At 34.4% G+C, this 23,129-nt stretch overlaps 2 protein-coding genes and 1 long non-coding RNA gene across 42 annotated transcripts; 2 read left to right on the top strand and 1 right to left on the bottom strand.

Moving 5' to 3' along the window:
- Positions 1–1,233: 1,233 nt before the first annotated feature.
- On the top strand, positions 1,234–8,277 carry LOC145088352 (G-type lectin S-receptor-like serine/threonine-protein kinase At4g27290). 24 transcript variants are annotated; one of them, XM_079026649.1, is made up of 16 exons: positions 1,234–2,619; positions 2,762–2,881; positions 2,969–3,093; positions 3,184–3,394; positions 3,497–3,734; positions 3,824–3,974; positions 4,065–5,006; positions 5,299–5,355; positions 5,449–5,511; positions 5,684–5,752; positions 6,267–6,342; positions 6,510–6,670; positions 6,787–6,897; positions 6,980–7,215; positions 7,299–7,476; positions 7,574–8,277. In XM_079026649.1, the coding sequence occupies exons 1-7, from the start codon at positions 1,257–1,259 to the stop codon at positions 4,371–4,373; spliced, it is 2,517 nt and encodes an 838-aa protein (XP_078882775.1). In that variant the 5' UTR covers positions 1,234–1,256; the 3' UTR covers positions 4,374–5,006; positions 5,299–5,355; positions 5,449–5,511; positions 5,684–5,752; positions 6,267–6,342; positions 6,510–6,670; positions 6,787–6,897; positions 6,980–7,215; positions 7,299–7,476; positions 7,574–8,277. The 24 variants fall into 24 exon arrangements, with proteins under 24 accessions (XP_078882775.1, XP_078882771.1, XP_078882770.1 ...); XM_079026645.1 differs by having other exon boundaries at positions 5,449–5,587; XM_079026644.1 differs by having other exon boundaries at positions 5,299–5,364; positions 5,449–5,587.
- Positions 8,278–13,931: 5,654 nt separating this feature from the next.
- LOC145088356 (G-type lectin S-receptor-like serine/threonine-protein kinase At4g27290) lies at positions 13,932–21,410 on the top strand. 17 transcript variants are annotated; one of them, XM_079026661.1, is made up of 16 exons: positions 13,932–15,273; positions 15,485–15,610; positions 15,714–15,838; positions 15,933–16,143; positions 16,243–16,480; positions 16,569–16,719; positions 16,795–18,494; positions 18,592–18,711; positions 18,916–18,952; positions 19,062–19,158; positions 19,326–19,373; positions 19,474–19,589; positions 19,784–19,822; positions 20,256–20,303; positions 20,409–20,537; positions 21,170–21,410. In XM_079026661.1, the coding sequence occupies exons 1-7, from the start codon at positions 13,962–13,964 to the stop codon at positions 17,101–17,103; spliced, it is 2,472 nt and encodes an 823-aa protein (XP_078882787.1). In that variant the 5' UTR covers positions 13,932–13,961; the 3' UTR covers positions 17,104–18,494; positions 18,592–18,711; positions 18,916–18,952; positions 19,062–19,158; positions 19,326–19,373; positions 19,474–19,589; positions 19,784–19,822; positions 20,256–20,303; positions 20,409–20,537; positions 21,170–21,410. The 17 variants fall into 17 exon arrangements, with proteins under 17 accessions (XP_078882787.1, XP_078882793.1, XP_078882790.1 ...); XM_079026667.1 differs by having other exon boundaries at positions 18,916–19,000; positions 19,107–19,158; XM_079026664.1 differs by having other exon boundaries at positions 18,592–18,812.
- LOC145088358 (uncharacterized) lies at positions 15,787–17,274 on the bottom strand. The gene is made up of 2 exons (XR_013701083.1): positions 17,143–17,274; positions 15,787–16,069 (listed from the first exon to the last, which is right to left on the bottom strand). It is a non-coding gene; the product is annotated as an uncharacterized LOC145088358 (long non-coding RNA).
- Positions 21,411–23,129: the final 1,719 nt, after the last annotated feature.

Below are 23,129 nucleotides of genomic sequence, written 5' to 3'. Positions count from 1 at the left end.
AAATCTCTGGTGCTATTCCTTCCGGGCATGATGAGTGTTGCAATATCGAATGAACCACAACAATTGACCCTCTTAAATGCTTGAAATCCAGAGTAATCGCAACATGGACTAGAGACAAATCGCATACATTCCTTGAACCTCTCTTTGGTTCACATCCAACGGCATTACGGAATGTAGAAGCTCTACGAAAGGAGGATACGTTGCCTGGATTATGACCATCGGGAAGACGAATGGGCCCATCAATGAGTATGAGAAAATCATATGGCTTCAGCAGGATGAAAAGATTGGAGAGAAGGAGCTAGAACAATCATGACCATTGTAGTAGATGCAAATCCAAGAAATCTGATTATCCATTGCATCTTATAATTGTTAACCACCCTTGTGCTTTTTAATCGCAAATCAACACGGTCTGGGTCTGTCGACAAATATGAAAGTGAAGGAAAAAGGAACGATATGGTTGTTCCGTCAGAATTGAAAGGTAAATGAATTGGGAATCAAGACTAATTTTTTATAAATCTGTACTTGAACTTTTACTATTAATCATATGAAGATGCTGCCATAGTAACGGATCCAAGTTCTTCTTTACATAGAAAAGGGCAATGGAAGAAAAAGGAGAATCCCCCCCTTAGTCTTAGCCGGAGCAGCGAACCTGAGAGAGAGAGAGAGAGAGAGAGAGAGAGAGAGAGAGAGAGAGAGAGAGAGAGAGAGAGAGAGAGAGAGAGAGAGAGAGAGAGAGAGAGAGAGAGAGAGAGAGACCTTTTTCATATTATTTCATTCTTTTTCTTTTTTTTAATAAGTGAAAACATCATAAATGGTCCATGTGGTAGTGAAATGACGAAAATGCCCTTCAGTTAACGGACAAAATTTAACGGAGTTAACAATAAAAACCAAACATCAAAAGTCTTGAAAACACAGGGACCATCTATGAGGTTTTTAAACCACGGGGACGAAACTTTAGATTTTGGGTAACCACAGGGACCATTTATAATATTTTTTCTTTTATTAATTTGAGAACAAATTCACATAAATACTACAAACTCATTGATTTACTTTTTTTTTTTCAATTACTTTATAAAATGTTTAGTGTTTACATATTGATATTAAACTTTTTATTTTTAATAAACCCATCTAGTACACGGCCCACACCTAATTTTTAATACAATAAGAAAAAAGAAAAGAAAAAACTCCGTTTGATAGAAAACTAAATAAACAGAGGAAAGACTTTTCTAAGTCCACAATGGCAACTAGAAAAACTCATGCACTCAAGTCTTCTAGAAAATATAAAACAGGCTTACAGAGTAAATGTTAATTGTAGAGTGAAGATCAGATTGGATTGTATGGATCGTCTTACCATGATTTGGTTCTACTTGTATGCTCTAGTCATCATCCTGAAAGCTAGTAGTGCAATAGACACCATGTTTCAAAATCAGAGCCTCAAAGATGGCGAGACCCTTGTTTCAGAAGCTGAAGTTTTTGAATTAGGGTTTTTCGGACTTGGGAATTCACGTTATCGGCACTTGGGGATATGGTATAAGCAAATATCAGAACTTACTATCGTATGGGTTGCTAATAGAGAGGTGCCATTTGTTGACCCCACGGGTGTGCTCAAAATCAGTGACAAGGGTACGCTAGAGCTTCTCAGTGTTAGCAATACCTCAGTTTGGTCATCCCAATCCTCCAAACCAGGGACAAATATGAATCCAGTGGCACAGCTTTTGGATTCTGGAAATTTTGTCATCAGAGATGATGTCAGTGGCGACATCATTTGGCAAAGCTTTGATCATCCTGGAGACACTTGGCTACCGGGAATGAAAATCGGTGTGGACCTTGTAACGGGCAGAAAAAGGAACTTGACATCATGGAAGAGTTCTGATGATCCTTCATCAGGTTCGTATACAGTTTGGATGGACATCAGTGGATATCCACAATTATATACTATGAAAGATGAATCAAGTTTCCAACAGAGGGTTGGATTTTGGAATGGACAAGGGTTTACTGGAATGCTGGGTGTAGGACCAAACAGCTTATATGCGTTTGACTTTGTTTTTACTCACGAGGAGATTTACTCCAAATACACAGGATTTAACAGTTCAATTCTTACTAGGATGATACTCCATCAACAGGGCAGTTTCACGCAGTTGGTGTGGATGCCTAGAATGCAAGCATGGGATGTATATATGATTGTAGCTCGTGATATCTGTGACCGCTACGATTTATGTGGTCCTTATGGAAGCTGTAACATCAACCGTTCGCCAGCGTGTGCGTGTTTACAAGGATTTGAACCCAAGTTGCCAGAAGAATGGTCTGCTGCAAAATGGTCAAATGGGTGTAAGCATAACATCACTACTACCGATAAAAATGGGTTCATTAAGTTTACAAACCTGAAATTGCCCGACTCACGGGATTCATGGTTCAATAGCACCATGTCCCTTGAGGAATGTGGGATCCTTTGCAGTCGCAACGTCTCTTGTACAGCTTATGCAAATATTGATGTTAGAGAAGGCGGAAGTGGATGTTTACAGTGGTCAACTGAGCTGCTTGATATCAGAGAGGCTTCGGAAACAGATTCCTCAGGGCAAAACATCTACATAAAAAAGCCCACCACCAACAACTTAATTCGTAAGTGCATTTGTCATTCACTCATTACATTGCTTATGTTTCGCTTGGATGCTTGATTTTATTCCTAATCATGTTAATGTAAGCTCATTCCTGTTACTGACTACAACTACCACCACTAACGTTTTGAATGGGTAAAAAGCAGACAAGAAGAAGTCGAACACGAGTCTTAAAGTGGCCATGTCAATAGTACTCACAGTCGTTATGCTTGGCTTTGCACTGATACTATATGCTTGGAGAAGGAAGAAGAAATCACGTCGTAAAGGTGAGGGCATCTTACAAGTTCTGAGCTTTCACTTTGTATAGATTTAGGGAAGTTGAACCATTCATTCATGTTTCATATAATCTTTAGCAAACAAGAACAAGAAGCAAGATTCTGATCTGCCTTTGTTCAGCTTGAGTAAGATAATCAAGGCCACCAGTAACTTTTCAATCCTCAATAAGCTAGGACAAGGAGGTTTCGGTGCAGTTTACAAGGTAAAAACTCCAATATCAAAACAACAATCAGCAATGATATATGAACAGTAAGTAAGTGCATCTGACCTATGAATTAAAAACGATATTCAGGGTGTGCTTGATGAAGGAGGAGAAATAGCTGTGAAGCGGCTTTCAAAGACATCAAAGCAAGGACTTGATGAATTCCAGAACGAAGTTAAATGTATTGCTAAGCTTCAGCATAGGAATCTTGTGAAGCTTTTGGGATACTGCATTCAAGGAGAGGAAATGATGTTGATTTATGAATACATGCCCAACAAAAGCTTGGACTCTTTTTTATTTGGTAGGCCCTTCTCAAGATTATATAATAGCACACACTTGATTAAATCATTAAAATACGTAATACAAACTTAAAAAGAAATTCCTTTTTTTTTTTTTGTGGCAGATGAAAACAACTCCTTGTTACTCGACTGGCGTCAACGCTACCACATTATCAATGGGATTGCTCGAGGTCTTCTTTATCTCCATCAAGATTCCAGGCTTAGAATAATCCATAGAGATCTAAAAGCAAGCAACGTTTTGCTTGATTCCAACTTGAACCCAAAAATATCAGACTTTGGCTTGGCTAGAATGTTCAAAGAATATGAGACCGAAGCTAACACAAACAAAGTTGTTGGTACATTGTAAGAAGCCACTAATCATAATGCATGTGTTGTAGCTTAACATATCTTCTATATCTATCATTCTACACTTACATACAAATATTCTGCAGGGGTTACATCTCTCCAGAGTATGCAGTGAATGGGCTTTTCTCAGTGAAATCAGATGTATTTAGCTTTGGTGTTTTGGTGTTGGAGATTGTGAGTGGGAAGAAAAACAGAGGATTCTCTCATCAAGATCACCATGATAACCTTCTCGGGCATGTAAGTTTGGTGAAAATAATCTAATTCCCATAATCAACAAATAGATCTTATCAGTAATCTAATCTCTTATTGAGCTTCAAAATGGTTTAGGCATGGAGACTTTACAAGGAAGACAAACCTCTGGAGCTGGTTGACACAGCCTTAGGGGACTCGTGGGTTGTTTCTGAAGTATTGCAATCAATACATGTTGGTTTATCATGTGTGCAACAACATGCAGATGATAGGCCAATTATGTCTTCTGTGATTCATATGTTGAGTGGTGAGGGTGCATTATCTCCGCCACAACCACCTGGCTTTTTCACACAAGTGGCAAAGCCTGAAGATAAGTCTAACTTAATCATACCAGAAGTGTTGGTCTCAGTCAATGAAGTCACGATTACACAATTTGATGCTCGATAATTACATAAAGGTGTAGACCCATGACCAAGTACCTGATCCACATCCAGTGATTTGCACACAAAGTGCATTTCTATTTCGTTTCCTCTTGGTATTGTTATAAATTCAATGTGATTAAAGTATAGGGCGTATAGAAACCCAATCCTGATTTGGAACTTAATCTGATCTAGTAATGCAGTAAGCTACTTTACAAACTAAGATTCATTTCTGTAAGTCTCTACCCATGGAAATGATAGAAATGATCATCACTAGACCTATGCTACAAACCATGGAAATTCACATAAACCAACAGCGCTGTCACACCAGCTGTTGATAAAAGTTAACATCTTGATTAACCACAATTGAAAGGCGGAAAGAGGCTATAACAATAAAATATTCGAATTTATGGTCTTGCAAACTACATGTTTTCTTTAAGAATTTTCAACAAACACGTAATTGGCAATGTAGGTTACAGTCAGCAATCGGAATCTAATCAAGATTGGGAAAATTGCAGCACAGATAAAATGTGATGATTCAGAGATTACCTTATTATCTCAAGCAATTCCTTATTCATTCCATCTTACAGCTCCCTCACAGCTAACAATCAATATCAAGATCAGGTCAAGGAGAACGGGTACAGGATATAGGGTGGCAAACGTAAGTGTCATTGGTTGAAACAGGTTGAGTGCTTGAACCTGATATAGTGTGGTGTCGACTTGTTTTGTTTTTGTGTTGCAACGAGTTTAGAGTTTAGAACTCGTAATTACGTAATGATGAAGAGTTGAAGTATTAAATAAATTGAAAGAGTAGGGAAAGAAAATCAATCAAAATAAGTTTAAAGGAATTAAATCATATTGAAAGAGAAATTAGCGATTAAGAAAAGTAAACAAGTGGCTAATTAGTGTTTTCTACATTGTAATTGAGAAATGGGTAGCCGTCAATTTTTCAGCCAAGTGTGATGCATGTTATCTTGCGCCGGAGCTCATAAATTGTGGAAGAAATAGAGGTGTCGTAGGTCAAAGTCAAAGGTTTACTTTTCTTTTCTTTCCTTTAACTTTGCATTTGAGTTGATTTTGATTTTTTTATTTTTGCTTCTCAGATTTTTGATCGCCCATCTTCACTAATGGAAGAAGTCCCACATAATCCAAAATTTGGACCTGTAGTAAGTGCAAAAGTCCTTGGTGCCCCTCAATTTCTCCTTTGCATATTGCCAGAAAGAAAAAATTCTGGCTTATATGGTATAAAATATAAATTCTATTTTAGCAAATATAAAACAATTTTATGAGATGTGGGATTTTTAGCCCTAATTTTCACTCACTAAATTGTGCACGTAGCTCCTTCGGTTAAGCCAACATGCTTCTCTTCTCATCTTTGGCTATGTAGAAACCATCGACAAATTGTAGGTATGGGTTTGTCGATCATATTCCTCTTATTTTGCTTCTTTTATGCCCTTCGATTTATGAGTCCAGAGGCTATAATTTTTTATGTTCCACTTTTGATTGTTATTGATGTGTTTGGTTTTACTTTTCTATTTTACCAACATTACGAGATACTTATTTTGCAGTATCATATCGCCGACATTTGACCGTCATATTTTGATTTGAAAGGAATATTTAATGATCGTTTTTTAGCAACTTTCTTTGGTTTGAAGTTTTTTTCCCCATTTGGGATTAATTGTCGTTTCCAACTTCTCTAAAATTACACAGAAAGTTAATACATGGCTTGATTTTGAATGGTTTTGCCACTTTCGACCAGCTCAACATCCGTCCAATTAGCTTTCTTAGTCAACGCCGACCATTGAAGTGGAAAGTACCAACGAATTTGTTTAGCGTCTTGTAGATGAACTTACATCGGTTTCAATTGTTTGTTTTATTTTGTATTTGAAGAAGCTCACCTTTGAACTCCTAATTTGTACAGAGGAACAATGGTTTCAACCTGATTGTACTCTATAAGTATAGTTTTTTGGCGTTCGACAACTCGCTTGGACTTACAGGTTAGTCATCTCTTTGTGCAAGTTATTCTACCAGAGTAGTCAATTTGTAAAAATTGATGCAACACTAACGTCAATTGTGTTCCTAATTAGAAATAATCCAAAACAATTTCTTACCATACCTTTAATTCATAAATTGATCATTCTGTTATCTGATACTACTTGATCAGGCAACTCCAATATTCACATCCACATCAACAGAGAGCAGCTTCACATATATTTTAGTCAACTAGCCATCAAGTTCATCTGATTCAAGTATTGGTGTTACAATCGTTTATAAATCCAGTTAACAATGAACACCCTTACAGTTAACATCAAAAAACAATAAACTGTATTGATCTTCTTTCTTGTGCTTGAAATAGAATCAAAAACTTCCATTAATGGTGCTACATCCTGTAGCCTTGGCATAAATTTAGACAATGTGATAGTTATTGGTTATTTCTACAGGAAGAGATAGAAAACAAAATACAACTTGCAATGATTTGGCTATAAAAATTCTTCAAAGATATAATTACTCTATCTCAGTATTGAAAACAACATCAAATCACCTATCTGGAGGTATCCATTCTTTGCTACTTCACATTATTTGAAATTTGTTTTATAAAATCTAAGGGTAAAATAGGCATTTACCCTCTTTCAGACAGATTATCAACCTGGAAATGAAAGAAAAAAAATATGTATACAATATTTTCCACCTGGAAATGAAAGAAAAAAAATATGTATACAAAATTTATAGAGATCCAATTCGATAAGCAAGGAAGGATATTAGGGGCTGCAGTCAGAACTTATGTTCTAGAAAGATCACATGTTTTCCAAGTATCTGACCCCGAGAGAAACTATCATTCCTTTTACATGCTTTGTGCAGCACCCCCAGAGGTAACTTCAATTATTCTAGATTTTTCTATCTACCTTTTTTTTATATTTACAATGTATCTAAGAGTATCAATAAATGTTTCCAGGATGCAAAGAAATTTAAATTAGGATATCTGAGATTGTTTCATTCTTTGGATCCAACTATTTGCTATGAAGTAGCAAATATTCATGATGGAAGAGAAGAGTTGGAAACACGATTGTTGATTTTTGATTTGTACGTTTCAATGGGGATTCAATGTTGATTTTTCTGAAGCGGTTACTGAGGTAAGAGACGACATAGTAGCAGTGGTAGCCTCCTAATGTAAAGTATATTATTATTTTTTGCATTTTTCATTATGTGTTGACAATTTTTGTTTTGCAGAGAGTTCACCAACTACAAAGGGTAGGGGTCGTGATGTTCATATATCATCTAGAGAATAGAACCGTATAGCATTTCCAAGATAAATGGTCAACAAGAACAGAGCAGCAACCTTTAACAAAGTAGCAACCTTTCGGTCAACAAGAGGAATCATTAGATTTTGTGATTCGTGTCCCGTTGTAACGAAAAAGCTGAACGTCAAATACATGAAATGGAATCATCCATTGTTTACATTTATAGTGTCTGGTATGCTGGAATGGAATCATCCATTCCATCGGAATGACATGAAAAAATGTTTGTTTCTCTTAACAGAATGGAATAGGCTATTCATTATGGTGTCCATTCCATTCAATTCAACTAAACACATTTTTTAATCATGAAACAAGTGGAGGTTGATGATCTTCAAGAACTGATATTACCTCAAGAGCACAGAATACCAACAAATATTACATAGTATTTCCGATGAGATTCCTTCTGCCATCTTTTGTCTTTAACATATTTTACGACTTTTTGACATATTTCATTTTGTTGCTTTTACAGATTATGGATTATATCATCAGTATTCAAAAATTTTGTATTAGAGAGCATTCAACAAAAGTAGCATATCATGTACTCTGTAACAAAATTAGCGACCAACTGTATACTTATAAAACAACATAAGAGTTGTACAATTTTTTTTTTGAGGAACGTGATTCGTTTGCAATCAACCGATGGCTTCCAACCCCCGCAACGCGGGGAAGCTTCACTAGTTTCTATCAATATCTAATAACCTTAAGCTACAAGTCTTATCGTCTAATAATACTAGGTTATAACCCATGAAAACCACGGGTAAATTTTTTTTAAAACATTTATTTTATTAATAAGAGTTAAGTTTGTTTAAAACTTTTTGTATTGATTATTTAAAATTAATATATATATATATATATATATATATATATATATATATATATATATATATTGTAAATAATTTATAAAACATAATATAAATTCCAGTAGAGTTTAAAGAGATACACTATGAATAATATAAATGACATTGATATATAAAAGATAAAATATAACAAAAATGTAATAATAATAAATAAAAAAACACAATAGTTTGGCTGTAAAAACTACGAATTATTTATAAATTTTTAAAAAATTCCTTATATACAACATTGAAAATTTTATTTGTAAGTCTACCATCCTTATAAAAAATTAACAATTTCAATCATTCTCTACTTTGAACTCTAGATAAGACAACATACAACTGTCAATATAAAAAAACAGGATCTTTGAGATATAGACCAACCTTCGATAAGACAACATTCAAGTGCACACATAGAGTGATACATAATTAAAAGAAATTACATGCAATACAACTATCAATTAGAAAAAAAAGGTATGAATTTTCTGCCTTCCCGATTACAACTTAGCATTTTATATTACATACATTGGTATTTAGAATTAACACATATCGATTAATGATGATGCAGAGATAGAGTGATACATAATTATATAAAAAAATTATACGCAATACAGCTATCACTTAGAAAAAAAAAGGTATGAATTTTCTGCCTTTCCGATTACAGATTACAGGCTACAGATATAGAATTTTCTGCCTTTCCGATTATTTAGAATTAACACAGATCGATTAATGATGATGCGGAGAAAACATTACAGATTACAGATACATGGTATATTTCAAATTCAACATAGATTATATGAATGATATGGACATTTCCATTGTATAAGATGATGAATATAAAATACTAACCTGATATTCGACAGGAATTTACTTTGAAGCAAAGTAATATTGTTTCTTAGTGATGAAGAAGTCACCAAAGTTTTGAAAACCAGTTTTTTAGTTGAACCGGTATGGTGAGCGGTTCCCGGTTCGACCGCCGAGTCAACCGGTTTCTATATTTTTCATGTCTTTTCTTATTTTCCTACACATACATACATATATAATTCATAAATTTTATGTTTACAAGTTCAAACATTAAAAATACACATACAAAAAAGTTGTAGATGAATCCAAATACATTAAAATAGCACATAATCATAAGTTTTAGTATTTTATATCAATCCATATACGTCAAAAAGAAAATAAAATATAATACCAAAACAAGATATAGTTTTAAATGAATACAAACACATCAAAAAAACTTGATAACATTTACCATATATTTTTATTTATAGAAAACTAAATAGATTTGAAAAAAAATCACACAAAGTTTATTGTGTAAATGGTTCTTTTTCATGTGTTTTTTTTCGGTTTAACCGGTTCAACCGGTTTATTTTGACCGCTTCAACTGGATTTTCTAAAAACCGGCCGGTTCAATCCGGTTCAGAAATCGACATAAAATCGGTGATAGTTGAACCGCTCTCACCACCGGTTCCCGATCCAACCGGTTCGACCGGCGGTTCAAACCGGTTTTTAAAACATTGGAAGTCACCGGAATTATAGACTTGGTTTATATACACACGAAATTATGATATGTATTTTAGAAATGATTTAGGATGATATCAGTTTCCATAAATATGGAATGTTGAATTATTGAATATGAGGCTAATTTCAGATTTGAAAAAATAATCGGCAAAACTAATAAATCCTATAAACCAATTTTATTCACAATTAATTCCGAGTTAATTCCTTAAATCTTGGAGTTAGTTAGTTAATTTTGGATTGAAATAATGAATCCCAATAAAGAGGGATTCTTACCAATTCATACCAAATTTATGTATATCTAGTTTTGTATCATTTAAAAGGGCAGGAATTTAAAAGCGTGAGAAATTTTGTATTGCAAAGGAAGGACATCATGGTAAAATCACAATGACCGGATTCTGCAATAGGAGTGGCACGTGGATGAAGGTTTCTTTTATTAAGAAGGAAGATATAATGGAATCCCAACCCTAATAAAAGAAACCATTTTGTCTACGTGTCATCTTCTTAGTTCAAAAATTTACAAAGTAAACTTTCAATTTTGCCCTTTGCCTTTTAAATTCGTGTTTATAATCAATTTTTTTTTCTTTTTTTTTCCTGAAATTCAAGAACAAATTTTCTGTCAATCCCTCCAAACTTCTTGCGTAAAACCCTACCGCCTCCCATCATCTCTAGAGCATTATCGCCACTAGAGCCATCCTCGCTATGGCCATCGTCGGCTTCCGTGATTCACCACCGCACTATCCTTAGTCACCACCATTGCACTCCTCCATTAAGAAACCCTAAATCTGATGTTATTCGTCACTCCACCTTTTGTTGAAGATTTGTCCGATACTGGAAAAATTGTTTTAATTACATCTTCCGCTGATTACACTCATTTAGAATAGGAATTTTTGCCAATTTCTTGCTTGAAATCGGTCTTCCGTTTCATCGACACTGCTATGATGTCATCTCTATTTCTCCGATGCCTCATCTAATTGACACTTTTCGTTCACTAATGTGTTGAAATGGTTACATGAACCCTAATAGGCTATGTGAATGGGGAGAACTTTTGAACCAGATTTTATCCAATGTGGGAATGTGGGATTGAAAAGGGTTTCCAGCTACCATATTCCCTGTTCCTACACCTAATACTCTCTCATCTCAGACAGCCACCGACTGTAACCACCTGTGGGCCTGTGTATCGCCTACAACTACCCCGTCTGTTCATCTTCATATTTCCATCCTTGCAATTGTCGCTGGACTTCTAGGACCATAAGAGGGGCATGGAGGATGGTGGTTGAAATGGATCTCCCAAGAGAACAAAGGTATTATTTTATTTCACTTTTCACATTTTTTTCATATAGTAGTGGGTAGATATTATAATCATCTTTCTTTAATTTCTTGGTTTGTTTTGCTAAATGCTTTATATACATATGCAAATAAATCTTCCACACTAGATCCTAAATATGAGGTGAACTTTTTTAGTGTTGATGAATGTTGAACTAATTCTCATGTACGTAGGCACATATAAATTCCATGATAGTTGCTCTTTCAAAACAATAAATTCCATTATAGTTGTGAAAAGTTAATTCTTTACATAAAATGTAAAAAAAAGTAAGACATGCGATCGATTATCTCGTCTTTATCCTTTTGCTTCAATCTATTTAACATGAAATTAGAGATTTAATATGTGTAAAAAATATGTGTACATTTTCACAAATATTGCAGTAAATATTTGTGGGTTCACTTATGTCGGTTACCAAGATCAAGAAATTGGAACAATCAATGACCAAAATAAAATTAAAATTACTCGGTCCTGTTTGTGTTTTTCTCCCTTTCAGATATTGATTTATGAAAATTTTAGCAAGTTATTATATTTCCCTCGGTTCCATTTTGTTAAGACTTTAGTGGTCCATGGATTTTGTGATTTACAATTGGATATTTTTCAGCAAACTTAAGATACTTTAATGGTTCATGAATGGTTTGATTTTTGAAAAAAAAAAGTTGTTCTTAGGCTCTGTCAACTTTATTGAGCTATAAGGCTGAAAATTTATATTGTTATGCATTAAACATAAAAAAATTGGTTTTTGATGTCAAACATGAAAGTACATAGCTGTTTTTGTAGTATAGTGTTTTATTACATTTCTTTCCATTATAGCAAGAAATAGTAATGTACATTTCTTTGGGCCTCACCTTTAAAGCTTGCAGCACTTAAGGTGTCTATTATTATTATTATTATTATTATTTTATTTTATTTTTTTGTTATAGATTAGTGCTTTGACACAGTTGAATGTCAATGAAAACTTATCATACATGTACCTCATAGATTAACACAGAGAATACGACTCGGTCAATTTTTTTTTGCTCTTATTTTAAGGTTTTATATCAAATATGGTCTCTTCAGACTTTATGATTAGTTCACTACTTTCTTTTGCATTATTATGTAAGTATTTAATACATCTTTATTTAAAACTAATGATGAGTTGATGGGATTTTGGTTAAGTTTATTACTTACTGTTATACCTTGAATCTCATGATAACCAAGTGTTTAAAAGAATTGACTTTATTGAGAAATTAATCGATAAAGTGCAACGGTATGCAAATAATGAGTTTGAATTAAATAACAAATGTTTTTTTTTGTTTGGTTAAATACAATAAATAATAGTGTACGTTTGTTGCTTTTGTTCTAAGGGCTGCTACTTTTATTTCATACAGTTTGACAGCTGGGTCATAGCAAATTAGGGCTATTGCAAAGAGGACTAACAACTTCAGTTATGCTATCTCATATACTTTTGGAAGCAAAAAACTTGAAGAGCACTTTGTTAATAGTTGATCATGCAATGTTTAAAGCTTGAAGTTGATTATGACATGCTCAACTGTAATTTAACATGTTTTATTATTTGGTGTTTATCGATTTTTACATTTTGCAGTTTTATATTTTCTAAATTTAATGTTTTTAATCAAGAAACCTTACATGCATTTATTTGTAAAGTGGTATTATAAAAGAATATATTAAGATAAACTTATATAAACAAATTATGATTGGCTAAGAGCATGCTAAACATAAAAATAGAATGATCTCTTATGAATTAAAAGGAGTAAAAAATTCTACTATAAAAATATAATAGAATTTGTTGTGAAAATGTTTTGAAGTTAATGGAGAAATGTAATGTATTGTTTTTTTTGATTTCTAAAATCTCTTTGTTACAACATTTTTTTAAAGTACAGTTGAAACAGGGAATATAAAAGTGGGATGTTATAATAAACAAATGAGTAAATTACACGAATGGTCCCTATGGTTTGGGATAATTTGCGCGTTTGGTCCCTAACTTGTTTTTTTAACTCGGAAGGTCCCTACTATTTGTTTTTGTTACACACTTAGTCCCTACTGTTTGTTTTTGTTACGCGTTTGGTCCCTGTCTTAACTAAAAACATTATTATTTAAATAGGGAAAAATTGTGGGTTATGTAAGGTAAGGTGGGGGGGGTGAGGTTGAAGGTGTGTTTATTTAAATAAATTAAAAAATTAATGGCAAATAATGGCAGAAAATTATTTTTCATTACTTCCAACTCGAAAGCATATGTAATTAATTTTTCCCTCTTCCTTTTCTTTTCCTTTGCTTTCCTCAATTTAAAAACTTGAAACTTTTTCCATATCTAAAAGAACCGAAAATAATTGCATAGACGTCAATATGTTTGGGGTTCTCTAAAAAGAGCTATAATTGGTCTAAAACTAAACAAAGAAATTCAAATCTAAGTTATTTTGTATTTTGTGCAAAATTCTATAGACATAAGAGATGAGACAAATCAAGCAACCATAACCATTAAAAAAAAAGTCCACGATGGCAACTAGAAAAACTGACCAAGTCTTCTAGAACTAAATTTTATTGTGTGGTATTGCATGGGTTGGGAAATGCTATGCCCACATTGACTAAGTCTTTAATACATGAAAGGAGGAGATTAAAGAGCATAAGACTCATAAGATTAAATGTCAACTGTAGAGGTGAGATCAAATCGTATGGAGCTTCTTGCCATGATTTGGTTCTACTGCTGTGTTGTACTGAAAACTAGTAGTGCAACAGACACCATGTTTCCAAATCAGCCTCTCAAGGATGGTGACACCCTTGTTTCAGAAGCTGAAATATTTGAACTGGCATTCTTTGGCCTTGGGAATTCAACTTCTCGGTACCTAGGGATACGGTATAAGCATGTGCCAGACAGTACCATCGTATGGGTTGCTAATAGAGAGGTTCCACTTGCTGACCGCATTGGTGTACTCAAAATCAATGACCGAGGAACTTTACAGCTTCTCAATCTTAGAAATACCTCAATTTGGTCATCCAAATCCTCCAAACCAGGGACAAATATGAATCCTGTGGCACAGCTATTGGATTCTGGAAATCTAGTCATCAGAGATGATATCAGTGGTGACCTCATTTGGCAAAGCTTTGATCATCCTGGAGACACTTGGCTACCAGGAATGAAAATCGGTGTGGACCGTGTAATGGGCACAAAAAGGAGGCTGACATCATGGAAGACTTCTGATGACCCTTCATCAGGTTCTTATTCAGTTTGGATGGACAACATTGGATATCCGCAATTGTATACTGCTGAAGATGGATCAAACATGCAACCGCAGAGGGTTGGATATTGGAATGGGTTGGGGTTTACTGGGTTGCATGGTTTGGAACGCAACATCTTCTACGCGTTTGACTTTGTTTCAACTGATGAGGAGAATTACTACAACTTCACACTGTTAGACAGTTCATATCTTACAAGGGTAAGATTGGATCAACAAGGCAACGTTTTGCAGTTTGTTTGGGACAAGACAGATGAAAAATGGAGGGTATATATGGAGCTTTTCGTGGATGCTTGTGACAGGTACGCTGTATGTGGTTCTTATGGAAGCTGTAACATCAATAATGCGCCAGCATGTGCGTGTTTACAAGGATTTGAACCAAAGCTGCCAATGGAATGGTCCATAGCAGACTGGTCAAATGGGTGTAAGCATAAAATATCGGCGACTGATGAAAATGGGGAAAACTTCAGGAAATTTACAAACCTGAAATTGCCCGACTCAAGGTATTCATGGTTTGATACTACCATTTCCCTTGAGGAATGTGGGAAACTTTGTGCTCGCAATGGCTATTGTACAGCTTATGCAAACATTGATGTTAGAGGGAGCGGAAGTGGATGTTTACAGTGGTCAGGTGAGCTGTTTGACATCAGAGACGCTCCGGAAGGAGATGTTTCAGGGCAAGACATCTACATAAAAATGTCCAACACCAACAACTTAATTCGTAAGTGTCCTTCTCCTGCTTGCTTAAACCTCATGATGCTATCTAAACTTACATGAATAAACCTGGTACATTATACTTTTTCTAACAATACAACTAATTTACACAGCTGGAAATAGAAAAACGCTTGATTTTATTCCTAGTCATGTTTTTGTAAGCTCATTCCTGTTACTAACTACAACTACCACCACTAACATTTTGTGTGGGCAAAAAGCAGACAAGAAGAAGAAATCGAACACGAATCTTAAAGTGACCATGTCAATAGTATTTGCAGTGGCCCTACTTGGCTTTGCACTGATACTATATGCATGGAGAAAGTTGAAGAAATCACATGGTAGGGGTGGGGGCAACTTACAAAACTACTTGATTATCCTTGCAATTTCACTTTGTATAGATTTAGGGAAGTTGAACCATTCATTGATGTTTCATATAATCTTTTTTAGCAAACAAGAACAAGAAGCAAGATTCTGATCTACCTTTGTTCAGCTTGAGTAAGATAATCAAGGCCACCAGTAATTTTTCAATCCACAATAAACTAGGACAAGGAGGTTTCGGTGCAGTTTACAAGGTAAAAACTCCAATATCAAAACAACAATCAGCAATGATGAGCAGTAAGTAAGTGCATCTAACTAACCAACCTATGAATTAAAAACAATCACCAGGGTGTGCTTGATGAAGGAGGAGAAATAGCTGTGAAGCGGCTTTCAAAGACATCAAAGCAAGGCCTTGTTGAGTTCCAGAACGAAGTTAAATGCATTGCCAAGCTTCAGCATAGGAATCTTGTGAAGCTTTTGGGATACTGCATACAAGGAGAGGAAATGATGTTGATTTATGAATACATGTCCAACAAAAGCTTGGACTCTTTTTTATTTGGTAGGTCCTTCTCAAGATTATATAATAGCAAACACTTGATTAAATCATTAAAATACGTAATACAAACTTAAAAAGAAATTCCTTTTTTTTTTGTGGCAGATGAAAACAACTCCTTGTTACTCAACTGGCGTCAACGCTACCACATTATCAATGGGATTGCTCGAGGTCTTCTTTATCTCCATCAAGATTCCAGGCTTAGAATAATCCATAGAGATCTAAAAGCAAGCAACGTTTTGCTTGATTCCAACTTGAACCCAAAAATATCAGACTTTGGCTTGGCTAGAATGTTCAAAGAATATGAGACCGAAGCTAACACAAACAAAGTTGTTGGTACATTGTAAGAAGCCACTAATCATAATGCATGTGTAGTAGCTTAACATATCCTCTATAATATCATTCTACACTAAGATACAAATATTCTGCAGGGGTTACATCTCTCCAGAGTATGCAGCGAATGGGCTTTTCTCAGTGAAATCAGATGTATTTAGCTTTGGTGTTTTGGTGTTGGAGATTGTGAGTGGGAAGAAAAACAGAGGATTCTCTCATCAAGATCACCATGATAACCTTCTCGGGCATGTAAGTTTGGTGAAAATAATCTAATTCCCATAATCAGAAATTAATCTAATCTTATTGAGCTTCAAAATGGTTTAGGCATGGAGACTTTACAAGGAAGACAAACCTCTGGAGCTGGTTGACACAGCCTTAGGGGACTCATGGGTTGTTTCAGAAGTATTGCAATCAATACATGTTGGTTTATCATGTGTGCAACAACATGCAGATGATAGACCAATTATGTCCTCTGTGATTCATATGCTGAGTGGTGAGGGTGCACTACCTCCACCACAACCACCTGGCTTTTTCACACAAGTGCCTAACCCTGAAGTTAAGTCTAACTTAATCATACCAGAAGTTTTGGTTTCAGTCAATGAAGTCACAATTACACAATTTGATGCTCGATAATTACATAAAGGTGTAGACCCATGAGTCATGACCAATTACCTAATCTGTATTCAGTGGTTTGCACACAAACCGCCTTTCTGTTTCCTTTTCTCTTGGTGAATCGAGTATGAAACATCAAGATTTCTCTTCACGTCCCTCCCATGATCTTATTATATATTCAATGTGATTAAGTACAGAGCTTATAGAAAACCCAGTCCTGATTTGGAACTTAAATGACTTCATTCTAACCCATCAGAGTTGTAAGCAACAGCGATATCACATACCATCTGTATATAAAAGCTAACATCTTGGTTAGCCACAGTTGAAATGTGGAAATAGGCTATAACAATAACATATTCAAATTTATGGTCTTGCAAACGACATTTTTTCTTTGAGAACTTTCAACAAACACGTAATGGGCAATGTAGGTTACAATCAACAATCGGAATCTAATCAAGATTGGGAAAGTTGCAGCAGATTTAATGTGATGATTCAGATATTACCTTATTATCTCAAGCAATTCCTACCATTTTACAGCCCCATTACGATTCACGGCTAACGATCAATATCAAGACCGGGTCATGGAGGACGGATACATGAATTTTGTTTGAATTGCCAGCTGGGCTTTTTCCCCAACCCAAACAAGAATGAAATATGATGGGGCCAAAATGAACAGCAAACAGAATAATACAATATGAGAAAAGGAAAAAATGGCTATTTTTTAAGCTTTAAATAGCAAACCAAATATTATATGAATCGTTGTGTCCTTGCCGTGCCTTCGAAAATTGTTGTTTTAGCTTGTTACCAATTATATATGTATATTAAAATTCTTGTGCCTTAGCTATTAGCTACAGTTAAGTTGCAAAGGTTTTGGCAGTTTTGGTCCTTTGTCTTTGGACCTGTTTACAATTGTTCTTAGTTTTTATAGGGGGCATCTTTTGCCAATATGTGTATTCTTTTGTGGATACGTGACATAAAACTCGGTGTGACATACATACGTGTATTCCATTTATAATCCACCGCTTCTCATATCCAATACCATATCGACAAGTTTTTTCATCACCGCCTCTATTTCTTTGGTATACCAATAGTATCCTATTTTCCTTCTCCTGTTTCTCATTCGTTCCAGAAACCTCTTATACATTGCTTCTCACAAACAAACTTCCTCCCTCACCGGTGGCTTTCGACGACACCGATGCCTCCAACACCCACTGGTATCGTTTTCCCACGCCTCATTCTCCACACTTCCACTTCCCTTTGTATCGTCCTGATGAAAACCATCTGAGCAACCGTCAACCTCACCTCCGTTACTCACCGTTACATACCTTCTTCTTTTGAGAATCGTTCGCTTCAACTTCTACAGTATCAGCAACCTCTTCTTCGTCTGCTCATCGGCTAACATATTTGTTCGGGTTCCCTATCTTCCCTTATCTATTCCAACTGCTTCCTACCGTCTGTACATTGATTTCAGCCTTCGGTTTGACAACTTTGTTTTCGCTTTCATTTTAGGAATGTTTTCAGGGTTTTGAAATCCCCAACGTTGGTGGGTAAAGCACAGAACACCGCCTCCCTTCTTCCAAGCTGCTCGCTTTGATTTCTTCCGCCTCCGGTGTTTTCATCTCGAATCAGGTAACTAATAATGTCTAACTCTATGTCTTCTACTCTACCACGCCTCCTCCACTCAGATGTCTTGTAATTGTTCTTTCATGCCGATTATGGTTTCTTCAAAGGTTGTTCTCCATTCCACCCTTTAATATTTATGACGTATAGTATATACGAGCTATTAATTTATCTGTCGTAGACAATATCTTTTAACCCTAGATGTTGTGACAGGATACATACACCAATCATCTCTTCGTCTATTTCAAAAGTAGGGCTTTTCGCCTGATTTCCTTTCTTCTTCTGGTTCAAGCCTAAGGTCTGTTCAAAACATGCTCTGATTTGTTATTCATTTTTTGTTATTTTTTTGTCCTATCAAGAGCTCGATTCTGACTGCTATTCACACGGGATCTACAACAATGGAGTTCCTGCTTACAACCCTGAATTTCATTGTTATGTACACCGGATATGGGCCAGGTAAAATACCCTAAAAGGCTAAAACCCAAATCAAAAATTTGGATACTCACATAATATCGATCTGAATTCATTCCACTATGTCTGTGTTTTGTGTGTGTTCTTTTTGTCGGTTCCTCCTGCTTCGCTGCCGTTTCTTAATTTTATTAATTTTGGTTACATAATTGCAGAACAATATTGAAGGACTGATATCGACTATGGAATTCAATCAATGACAGGTTGGTTCTCTCTAACTATTCCTTTTACAATTTGACTTTTTTTTTCTTTTATATACATAAAGGGATTTGTTTGTAATATCACAAATTTCTTTTTGTAAAGTTTATGTTGAAGGGTGTTGAAACAAAAAGAGTAGATGCTCTTGGATGTTATTTGTTGGCAGAATATCCACCAGAAGTGAGCCATAAATAGATTCAGATGACGGTTGCAAATTTAAGGTTTGATAAAACAGCCATGAAAATACATCTTTCATGCTTTCATCATTTTAACTACTGATTAGCTTCTTTAATTGATTTTGTTTTAAAGCTTTTAGAGTTCAATAGTCAAATTGTGAAGATGATATATCATGATCCATTCATACAAACTTTGACTTGGGTTGTCACTAATTTGCTTTAATTTTGACTTTCTATAGGTTGTCTGTGAGTTTGATTGGGAGCTGGATGAATTTGAGGTGAGCTATAGTTCTTTCTTTTTCTAATTTTTTACTTGCTTTCTTAGCTTTTTCATATATGTTTCTAAAGAGTCTAAACCCGATAGAAATATGTATGGTTTTTGACGATTGTTTCTGGGGTTTTTTTTTTTTTTTTTTTGGTAAAACAATGTTGTTTTGTAGAATCATGTGAATGCTAACTGTAAATAATGAAAGTTGGTTTTAACGACTTCAAAGTATACAAAAATGATTTTATATGTTAAAAATGTTTATTTTTTACACTATAAGGCCATTCTTTCTGCATTAAGTCAAAAAAAGAAACATGTATGCATTTCTCATCGATCTCCAACTTTTTACAAATTTGTCCTCATTTATTATTTCCCCTCTATTTCCCTTAGCATGCCATGATTTGCTCAAGTATTATTTAACAAAATAATATTTCTTTTTTATATAGGAATTTGTGAAGGAAAAGGTTCGAGAAAGAAAGAGAGCTAATCGTGAGGTAACTTTGTGAAAGTAATTGTTTATTAGTATTATTAGTATATGCTAAATACTTGAGCTTTGTTTTATGTTTTAATTTTAATTTCATAATTTTGACATCTATTAGGCAAGGGAAAAGAGGAAGAATGCTCGAGAGTCATTGAGTAAAGAGAAAGTTGAGGCATATGAGAAGATGAAATTTTACAAATTTTATCCTGTAGCCACACCTGATACCCCTGATGTCTCACAAGTCAAGGTTTGTTACTTTTTTTTTTTTGAAAAAAGATGCATTTTTTACATTCTGTCAAAGATTCTTTCTTAAAAATGCGACCTTTGTGGAAATCCAATTGAAAATGACTCATTTGCCCTTTTCTATGGTCATTGAATATAATGTGAATTAGTATTTAAGGGTAATAGTAGACATTTAGGTCATATGTTGCAGTTCTGAATGTAAAATACCATGTGGTTAAATCACGTTTAGTAAGTTTAGATAAAATGTTGTTCGGATAGGTATTGTTAAAAAAGTAATTGAGAAAATGGAAGGAAAAAATAAATGAGGGTAAGTTTGTAAAAAAGTTAAGACTTGATAAGTGAAAAATAAACACCTGTATATTTTCCTTGGTTTTGAACCTCAATGCAAAAAGACCAATTTAGCCTTGATTTAGGTCATCAAGTTATGCCCCATTAAATTGGATCTGAAATGCAAAAATGATATGTTTGCCCTTTAGGTCATCAAATGGCGTTTATCAAGTTCTGTTCCATTAAGTCGAAAAGAAACAATATGTTGTTGATTTTGACCTGAAATGCAAAATGTCCTATTTGCCACTGTAATGCTTATGTTTGTAATGATTGAATGACATTTGGTAACCATGTGTGTTTTTCTTGCAGTCTCCATTCATAAATAGGTATTATGGAAAGGCACATCAAGTAATTTGACCAGAATACCCTTGTGGCCTTAATACAAGAAACATAAATGTAGTTTAGTTGATTTTGATTTTGTTATTGATAGTTTGATATAGCTTGAAATTTTGGTTGCACAAAACCTGATACACATTCATCCCCATCTAATCCCACCAAAAAACAACCAAATCCAGATATGATTACTAATTATAATGTTCGATGTGATTTACTTCTTTCCCGCAATGTCCAAAAAGGATAAAGTGGTGCAACTTTTAAAAAGATAAAGATGTGCAACTTCTTTTCTCTTTTGTTGTATCTGATTAAATTTATTTGTAAATTTATTAATTTAACAATCGAAACTATATAATTATATTTTAATTGAACGCCTTCTACCCCATGCAACGCGTGGGATACCCTTCTAGTTAGATTTAATGTAATTGCTTGAACAAATAAAAAGACTTGTTATTAGTGTAAAATAATAAGAATGTTTAGAAAAAAAAATCCTTTTGGACTCATTAACAATTAAAGAATGATTTTCATGTTTTTGAATAACAAATGAAAAAAAAAAACTTGTGATTGTTTATATATTTGAGATTTTAGATGGTGACAAATCATTAAAACCAAAATATGATGAATTTTTTTTAAAAAAAAATATGATTAAAATATAAATTTTTTTCTAAAAGTAAGTATTTTATAATGTAATTTTGATGTCTTACTATAATGTTAAGATATTTTTTTATTTGATAAAGAGATTTTTTTATTATAACTTTATCATATAATATTTTATTTAACACAGATGATATTATATTATTATAATTTTATTATATCAATTAGACAAAATTGCAAAAATAGTCCCTGTGGTATGTATTTTTTTTGAGGTTTTAGTCCAAACTATAATTTTTTTGGATTGGTGGTCTTTTTGAGCTAGTTTCGTTGTGTTTTTGGTCCTTCAGAAAACTAAGAATACTAAAATGCCCTTCTGATATATTTTTTTTTATGGTTTTTACTATTTAATTTAAAGTTTTATTAATAAAAATTATGGGGCCCACCTCTCTCTCTCTCTGTCTATTACAAATCATTTGCAGGACCTATCTTCATCTTCTTCACACTTCTTTATCCAAAAAATATTCTTGTCAAAAATGGAATCGGAATACCTACAACTCGAAATCCAGATGAAGAAAAAATCCACAAACAATTTTCGGGTTTTCTTTGTCTATTTACAATACACCTCAAGACCAAACAATTTGGGTTCATTCTTTGATCTATGCATTTAGCCTTCCTCTCTCGAAGACTGTAACCCATATGATTAAGACAGAAAGAAGAACTGTTGCTGGGAATTCAAGCTTAAAACTTCTAAAATCGCAAATCTTACATAGAGCTTGCAAAATCATTGAAGGAAGTGACTGTTTCACATTTGAGTTCATCTTTCAGGTCTCCTTCGCAAATCTTACATAGAACCTACAAAAAGAACAAACAACGATCGACTATCAGCCTCTCTCTCTTTCTTTCTCTCTCTCTCTCTCTCTCTCTCTCTCTCTCTCCAACCATAGATTTCTTCACAATGGGTCTTAAGAACAAACGCAAGTGCATTTGGATTTTTGGTTCATCTTCTCTCTAACCACACACACATACAAACAAGCACCACCGCCACCTTCACCACCATCACTGGAAACTCACAACTCCCTCCATAGATCATTCATGGTTTTTTTTGGTTCTCTAATGATCATATGAACAATATGGTAACAGAAATTGACTTGCTTTCGAGCCCTAGATCTTACAGGATATTCTCAATTTCTTATCATTCTCCTCCACAATGAAGTCCAACACAACTTTCATCGAGAAAAGAGGCTGAGACGGTGAGGCTATAATTTTTAATTTGGATTTGGTTGCAGGTTGCAATACACTTTACTCTCTGTATCCTCTTTTATCGTTCTCGTTTGCACATCTT

This window comes from Lactuca serriola, chromosome 2 (assembly GCF_051521515.1).
Source record: "Lactuca serriola cultivar US96UC23 chromosome 2, Lser_US96UC23_V15, whole genome shotgun sequence".
Classification (NCBI taxonomy): domain Eukaryota; kingdom Viridiplantae; phylum Streptophyta; class Magnoliopsida; order Asterales; family Asteraceae; genus Lactuca; species Lactuca serriola.
Note: the sequence above shows the minus strand (reverse complement) of the source record. Positions and strands in the feature narration are given on the sequence as shown.